Here is a 7,629-nt window from a genome sequence, read left to right as displayed (position 1 = left end):
GTTTACATGAAACATTTTTGATCTGATCAGGCCTTCAATCCGATTAGTTGTGACCATGTAAACGTAGCTAATGTGGAGAAAAAAAAAAAACGACCAGACTCGATAGTGGTATCGATAAGCCCAAACGTTATTGATTTTCGGGTTTTGAAAAAAGTGGAACCGGGTCCTTGATAGAACCGGGTTTCGATCCCCATCCCTATTCCTTGATATTATTTTTTTTATTGAAATGCATAATTCTCTTCAAATACAACAAATCAACAGCTCGGCAGCATCCTTATTTGTTTTTCATTACATGAACAAACAAACAAACAAAAAAATAGAAATACTGATTCATTCAACACCAACTGCCAATTTAAATTCATGCATTAAAACAAACTGTCCATAAAAAAAATTCTCACTTTTGTTTGATACTTTACTCAAACTTTCTTTGTCGCAGAAATAAACAGAAACAAATGCAAAAAAAGTGAGAGAACAGAAGCAAACCATCTGTAAGTCAACATTTTCAAACTGCAGATAGATCCTCTGTCAGTAAAGATCTGTCAGCAGTTCTTACTGCAGCTCACTAGTTTCTGGCAGGGATCTGTTGTGTCAACAGCGAAAAAATAGACTATCCTTCTCTAGAAGCTCAACGGTTTAGAAAAAAAGTTTTGACCAAAACATTTCTACCACAGATCTAAACATGCCACATAAGCTGAAGTCTATAAATAGGAACAATTGTGACTGCAGCAGGTACGGAAAGCCAAAGGTGCAGCAAATTCAATACGTCACAAAGTGTCTGTATTACTATTTGTTAAATTGAAAAATTATCTAAATTCAGGTGCAGAAAATCTTAGTTTCCTAAATAAATATTTAAATTAATAGGGATTATCAAACTTATTGTAGCTCATGGTGTATGCTGAATTCACTGGGGCTTTTTATTCCCTGGCTTTACATATCAAAATCATTCTTAAAAGGGCAGTTACTTAAATTTTTAGTTGATTTAATGTGCTTTGGCAGAGGAAGTCCCCCCCCTAAAAAAGTACATTTCTAGTCGTGACTTTAATAAATATTGGATTTAAATTCATACACATTTATGACATAAAATATGAATTTAATAGATCACAGGTAGGGCCATATATCCAGTATCCACTCAGTGTATTAAGGTGAGGATTATGTTCTTTATTACTGCATATAGAAAAAGTTGACGACTGCTGAATATTTTCACACCAAGTTCCTTTCTATACCAGGTTGTCCAGGAAACATGTTGCTGCAGGGATCTCTGTGCATAGGCACATTATAAGCATCGTTTGCCCGGGTGTAGAACTGTTTCCCACCTTTGTGAGCTGCCGGAGCTCCAGAATGTCTCCCTGCCCGAGGCCCTGTACGATCCGGTGTCTCTCCCGCGCCACGTCCTCGTCCTCCTCTCCCAGTGTTCCCAGTTTAGTGAGCTTACTGACGGGCCTTCAGAAAGAGATACTTTGAATAGGAAGAACTTCATCACGGGTAACATGCAGAATCTGAGCTACGGTTGATTTTACGTGGGAGAGATCAGAACCAGTACTCACTTGGTCTTGATGCAGAACCTGTACTGGATGAGGATGGTGATGATGAAGAAGACCACTCCCTCCACAGCCATAGCAAACAGATTCTTTCCTACCATGTCCCACTCCAGTGGTGATCGGAATCGGTTCTCACCTGGAAAACACCAGCAGTGATTGGTCTCCGTTTAGCTAACCCACCTGCTCCTGCGAAGAACTCCCACACTGAAATGCTGAGTCTGTTACCAAATCTCTCGAGGGCGTCGGCCATCGCCTGGTTCTTCACCATATCAATGAGTCCTCGCCCGAGACAGAAGTGAGGGAAGATGAGGAGGACGTTCTTTAGGATGTCGTTGATGCCTCCAATCTCCTGCAGAGAACAGGTAGTTAAAGCTCCGTCCACAGCAGGGATAACCCTTGGATCAGATGAGGTTCAAAGTGGGCTCACATGGTCACCAAAGAGTTCCATGACAAAGGTGGAGATGCTGCCGTTGATGCCGATGAGGATGTTGACGCTGGTGAGGACGACGTAGGCGGTGCTGGGGATCTTGAAGAAGAAGGAGGCCGGGTACATGAGCGGGGTGATGGACCAGCTGAAGATGAAACGGACACACAAAAAGCTGCTTTAAGAACTTAGATCCTTTCTTTCAGACATAAAATCTTCTATACCTAGTAAAGTACATAAAACTATTGGACCAAATAGCTCAGTGGTTCTGACCCGTATAGCAGCAGCAGCAGGGCAAGAACCGGCAGGTTGCTGGAGGAGACGTAGGCTTTTTGTTGGAAGCAGATGAAGATGAGGATGACGAGTGTTGCGGGGACAAAGTAGTTACACTGCAGAGATACACAAAGCATCAGTAAGACCTGCACAAGCGATTCACAGTGAGGGGGCGGGGCTTAGAGTCTCACCATGTCCCAGGTGAAGTTGGCCACCCAATAGAGCAGCGGGTGAACGCCGCTGATGAACTGCATGTGTTTGGCTTTACTGACACGCTCCTGGATGAGGAAGACCACAAAGCTGGCAGGGACGAAGGACATAGCGAAGATCACGCAGATGGACACCAGGACGTCCACGGAGGTCGTTACCCTGGAGATGAGGAAAAGAATGGGGATAAAAGCAATCAGTTAAAACCATTATTCCATGTTTTTTATTTTAACTAGCCAAGTTTCAAGTCCATCAGTTGCTCACTCACAGGGCCACCTGGGACAGCTGCTCCTTCGTCAGGTTCAGCGGGTGATTAACAGCGATGATGCCATAGCTGCTAGGCTCTGCGCCGTGCGGTAGGTTTGCTCTTAGGATGCCATTACTCATCACGTTGATGAAGGCCGCAGCACTATGCCAGCCTTTGTTATTGAACCAGATCTGAGATGAAGGATCAAACAAATAGACAAACAATAAATAGAAAGGACGCAGAGGAGATGAAGGAATATTTCTTCCAGGGCACAATGATGGACAATTAACTGACAATTGAGTCCAAGGCAGATACACAGTGTAGAAAAATCCACAGAGAGCGCACTTTCTGCAAACACTGGTTGTGTCGGAGTGTACGTCCTAATCCCAACCCCTTCGTTCACTATATAGAGCAGAGATTATACAGTGAACTTTTACGTGCACTCAGTTAACTGACCATTTGGACAGATGATCACTACTTTTCACTCCCCGTTGCTTAAATGACTCTGGCTCTTCTCACGCTGCCAGTGCCATCTTTGTTCTCGCTCACCCCTAAAACAAATCCCATGATGTTTTGAGAGGAGAGCACTTGCAAAGCATTCTGAGATATACACTGGTCTTGTGACCACTGATGCACATAAACGTATATACATAGATGCCTCGTTGGGCACAGGTTTGCACATCGACGTCACCGCCGTATTGTAAGTGGCAGAAAGTAGTTGACGTCTGTTGTAGTGAACGGTGATGGGAGAAGATGCACCAACTGTTTTACGGAACAAACCAAATTTCCTGGCATTTCCTTTCACACGTAAGAATGAAACAAATCCATAAGATATTATTTGCCCCATGATGATGTCATTTAATAAAACAGAATTAGTCGACTATGGGAGAAATACTGGTAATTCCCACGCTTCATAACGACAATCCTGTAGGACACACAGGCCTATTAGTTAATATGAATAAAACAAAAGCATGACTGAAGGAAAGCTGCACACTTCATTAAAGGATACACATTCAAAAGCTATACTTTTGGGTTTGCCCTAAGTAATAAATGAGATTGACAATCAGCATTTGGGGCGGATTACACTTGTTGTGTCTGCTTTCTATAAGCAAAAGCTGCATCATGTTGCCAAACTGGACACACTAATGCTGCAGAGTGGCAGCACTAGGAAAAAGCTGAGCAAGGTTTTTAGCTTGCATACACTACAGACTATTGTTTTTTGATATAGATGTGCATATATAGATTTTCAAGTAATACATATTTTGCCACATTCAACATGGTGGACTCTTTGATTCATCCGCAGCATAGGCAGATGCTTCCTAATGAGGTGTCTACATATATATAATGTCTATGTTGATGCGGACCATTTTTCACCATGGATTATGGGGAATTTTTAAGTCCACTACTCTACGCAACCACTAGACATTGGTGCACTCATACAAATGGCTATCTATCTATCTATCTATCTATCTATCTATCTATCTATCTATCTATCTATCTATATATATATATATATATATATATATATATATATATATATAGGGATGATGTTGGGGCACAGCCACTGATTGTTTAGCAGTTGCTTAATTGAATCTCTTCACACTTTCCTGTGTTTTTGGTTCAATTTACTTAATCTATAAACTATATATACACGCCTGTAGATTATTGTTAAAGAACGCAGAAAAAAATATTGGGATACAATCAGACATTATAGAGCCTTTCAGGTCTTGAGTGGTGTCAAAGGACAATAAAGTCCTGGTGGATCCCATCCATCCCCTACACACAGTTTAGGCCTCCCTGCTAACACAGTGTAGAAAAACAGACCTTCAACCAAAGTTTCAACATCAGGATGATTTCACCAAAAGCAAACTTCCACTAATAGCTAATCATTAAACTATACGCACCCCGTGGTTAAGGTGTGACTTACTGCATGTCAAAATGATACATTTTCAAACTTTGATTGTCACACTAATAATTTATAGTTACATAATTTCAATGAAGATGAACCCAGCTAGTTTTTAGCCTCACAGGAACTTTTTTACATCAATAACTGAGGCCTGTCATCAGTGCAAGCTTATTGGCTTTTGCCATCAGTGCACTTTAAACAAACAAAACAAACAGAAGTTGACCAAAGGGCTTTAAAAACAGATCTGGTTTGAAAAAAACAAACAAACAAAAAAACATGGAACGTCTGAATATAGCTACACACATAACCAGCAGGGTTCATAACATATATGTGAAAATTTGTGACGTCTTCTTTGTTTAGGTATTTTTTTTCCAAAGTCTCTGACATCTAACCAAGAATCATAAACATGTAAAATCCAGATTTCCCTCAGGTGTCCGTCAGAGACAGAAGATTTGTATTTAAATGTCTCCTATCTGCAGACAGGGTGGCCAGCTGTGTAATTTAAGGTTAAACCACCTGAACAGAGCATTAGCAGGATGTATGGAACTTCACAGAAATCTGACTTTGCTGTGATTGTGTCCAATATTAGAGGAGAGTCAGAGGACCTGCTCAGCTGTATGCTCTGAGAAAGTTGTATCCCCACAGCCTGCACTTTGAGTCTCTGAGCAAGACCCTTAACCCCACAGTGCTCCCTGGGTGCACCACGCTGCCAGCCCACTGCTCCCAAATGCAGAGGTAAATATCTCCAATGTGAGATCAATAAAGTTCAATTATTATTCAGTTAGTTTACTAGTGGTTCCTAGAATTTCTAAAAATAGAATGGGAGGCAAAACTTTTAGTGATCAGGCTCCTCTCCTGTGGAACCAACGGCCAGTTTTAGTCCGTGAGGCAGACACCCTGTTTACTTTTAAGGACAGGCTTAAAACTTTCCTTTTTGATCAAGCTTATAGTTAGAGTGGCTCAGGTTATCCAGAACAATCTCTATAGTTACTCTAAAACATTTTATTTGTGGATAGGAATGAACCCCACCCTCTGTCTCATTAAAGAAAAGCAGCTTTGTTCTTTTCTACACCTGATTGGGAGGAATGATTACACCACCTCACCTGCATGTTCCTGATGTTTTCCTGATTCTGTGCTATTAGGTTCCACTGATGGCTGATTAACAAGCTTTACTGAGCTGTGATCATCTGAATCAGGTATGTGAAAGCAGAGGAACCTCTCCAAGAGGAATTACTTTGAACACACCTGGATTAAAGCATCTTGATCAAAATGTTAAATTAAAAAGAAGTGCTTTTGACAAAGTTATTTTTCTAAACTTATCAGTAGTTTTTTTTTTCATTATTTTGTGTTGAACAAAAACCTCTAAAGGTAAATCTAGAATAAAAACTGCCCCAGACTTACCTTCACATTGTTCTTTGTGTCGAGACCGTTGATGAAGCCAGACAGATTGTCGAGGAATCGGTCCGCAGCAGATCCCTGTAGAGAGAAATATGATTTTAGGAAATCAGATTTAAGCCCTGAAGGATCAGAAGGAGATGTTCTGAGGTCCAACATCTCCCTGGTTTTGGGAGTGAAACAGTTTATAATTTTTCTCTCACCCACCTTCTGTAATTCAAAGATCTTTCGCACTCTGTTGATGGCATCATCAATCTCATTGGCTGGTGGGAGAACCTGCGTACTCCTGGCCCCCAAGGAGAAACCTCCATACCTGCAGAGACAGCAGAGCACCTGAGTGATGTTAGGGGGATCATGAGGTTGGAACAGCAGTGGCAGACACAGAAACTGACCTGAATTCGTTCACCCAGACTTTGTTCTTTAGGCTGTGAGAGAAGATGGAAAACTTTAGTCTGGAACACTGAAGAGGCTTAGATGTGCATTTTCATCTAGATTCTGATGGCCTCACCTCTTCCCAATGATCTGAGCGTATGTCTTCACCAGGTAGTCGGAGATGTTCCTTCCTGTCAGGTTCTGGAGGGAGTCTGAGGCGCTCAGTTTCATCTGAACACAAAGAGATGCAGCTTTCATTTCATTAAGTCCGACATGTAAACAGACAGAACTGTTGGTTCTGCTGAATCTAAGAATTTTAGTGCATTTTTCTACTGAAGCATTTCATCATGGTAGTTTAGTTGTTGCTCCAGTAGATGGCAGCACATGTCAGAAAATAGCAGCTCTAAAATAGGATCCTTCTCCTTATAATCACAGGTAAGTTCAGTTCTGGTTCAGGACCACTTCCTGAATGTTACAGGGATGGACCTGTTGACTTTCCTCATGGAGCCTTTACAGTTTATGTTTGTAGTTTAAGCTTCATGAGGTTCAGACTCACGATCAGCAGCCAATCCGATCAGAGCAATTGTCAGGAAATCACTCCATCTCTAATCCACCCCAAAATAATGTAATTAGATGACATACTGACCTCAGGCGGGGGCAGACCACCAGCACCTGCTGGGCATTCAGGCAGCATCCGCTTCCTGCCTTCATGCGTGCAGCAGCAGGCTGGAGATGGATCCTTCATGGTCCAGTTTCTGGAGCTGAACAGCTGCTGGACACTATCAGGAACCTCAGGAGTGCTCCAGTCATCGTCCCCCATGGTGCAGGGGGCCTCCCTAATGGGTTGGGCCAAACAAAGAAACGTGAACATGTAACCCTGTACAGAGGCGGAGCACCGTTTGCTGACTGATTGAGTTCTTACGGGATTGAATGGCTGTCCATGCAGCGACTGCCAAAGCCCGGAGGATCCAGCAGTGAGTTCAGTAACCTCTGCATGTTGTCATCACCTGGAGCATCCTCACTGTTGGGGCAGTGATAGTTAGACTCCAGCACACACACCTGATCTTCCCACAGCTTAACGGCGGGACTGCAGCTTACCTGATAAAGGTGACCTGGTCTTCATACATCCAAGGCTGCAGCTCCAGATCAGGATACTTTCCAAATGGAGGCACAATGAAGCTGAAGACCAGAGCGATGCAGACGAACACAGCTGGAAGAACGATCTAGAAACACAAGCACAAGCTAGACACTAAGCGGACAATCAGAA

At 42.4% G+C, this 7,629-nt stretch overlaps 1 protein-coding gene across 1 annotated transcript in view; it reads right to left on the bottom strand.

Moving 5' to 3' along the window:
• LOC107082707 (ATP-binding cassette sub-family A member 1-like) overlaps positions 1-7,629 on the bottom strand; it is a 47,524-nt gene that overhangs the window by 7,694 nt on the left and 32,201 nt on the right. The window contains exons 28-41 of the mRNA XM_015371502.1: positions 7,461-7,585; positions 7,285-7,383; positions 7,009-7,198; positions 6,499-6,593; positions 6,383-6,415; positions 6,198-6,303; positions 5,997-6,071; positions 2,711-2,880; positions 2,427-2,604; positions 2,236-2,351; positions 1,966-2,110; positions 1,764-1,887; positions 1,545-1,674; positions 1,314-1,440 (exon numbers count right to left, since the gene is read on the bottom strand). Of these exons, the coding sequence (XP_015226988.1) occupies positions 1,314-1,440; positions 1,545-1,674; positions 1,764-1,887; positions 1,966-2,110; positions 2,236-2,351; positions 2,427-2,604; positions 2,711-2,880; positions 5,997-6,071; positions 6,198-6,303; positions 6,383-6,415; positions 6,499-6,593; positions 7,009-7,198; positions 7,285-7,383; positions 7,461-7,585 (1,713 nt within the window). The remainder of the gene's footprint in view (positions 1-1,313; positions 1,441-1,544; positions 1,675-1,763; positions 1,888-1,965; positions 2,111-2,235; positions 2,352-2,426; positions 2,605-2,710; positions 2,881-5,996; positions 6,072-6,197; positions 6,304-6,382; positions 6,416-6,498; positions 6,594-7,008; positions 7,199-7,284; positions 7,384-7,460; positions 7,586-7,629) is intronic.

The sequence above is a fragment of the Cyprinodon variegatus genome, unplaced genomic scaffold (assembly GCF_000732505.1).
Source record: "Cyprinodon variegatus isolate N-32 unplaced genomic scaffold, C_variegatus-1.0 Scaffold59, whole genome shotgun sequence".
NCBI lineage: Eukaryota > Metazoa > Chordata > Actinopteri > Cyprinodontiformes > Cyprinodontidae > Cyprinodon > Cyprinodon variegatus.
Note: the sequence above shows the minus strand (reverse complement) of the source record. Positions and strands in the feature narration are given on the sequence as shown.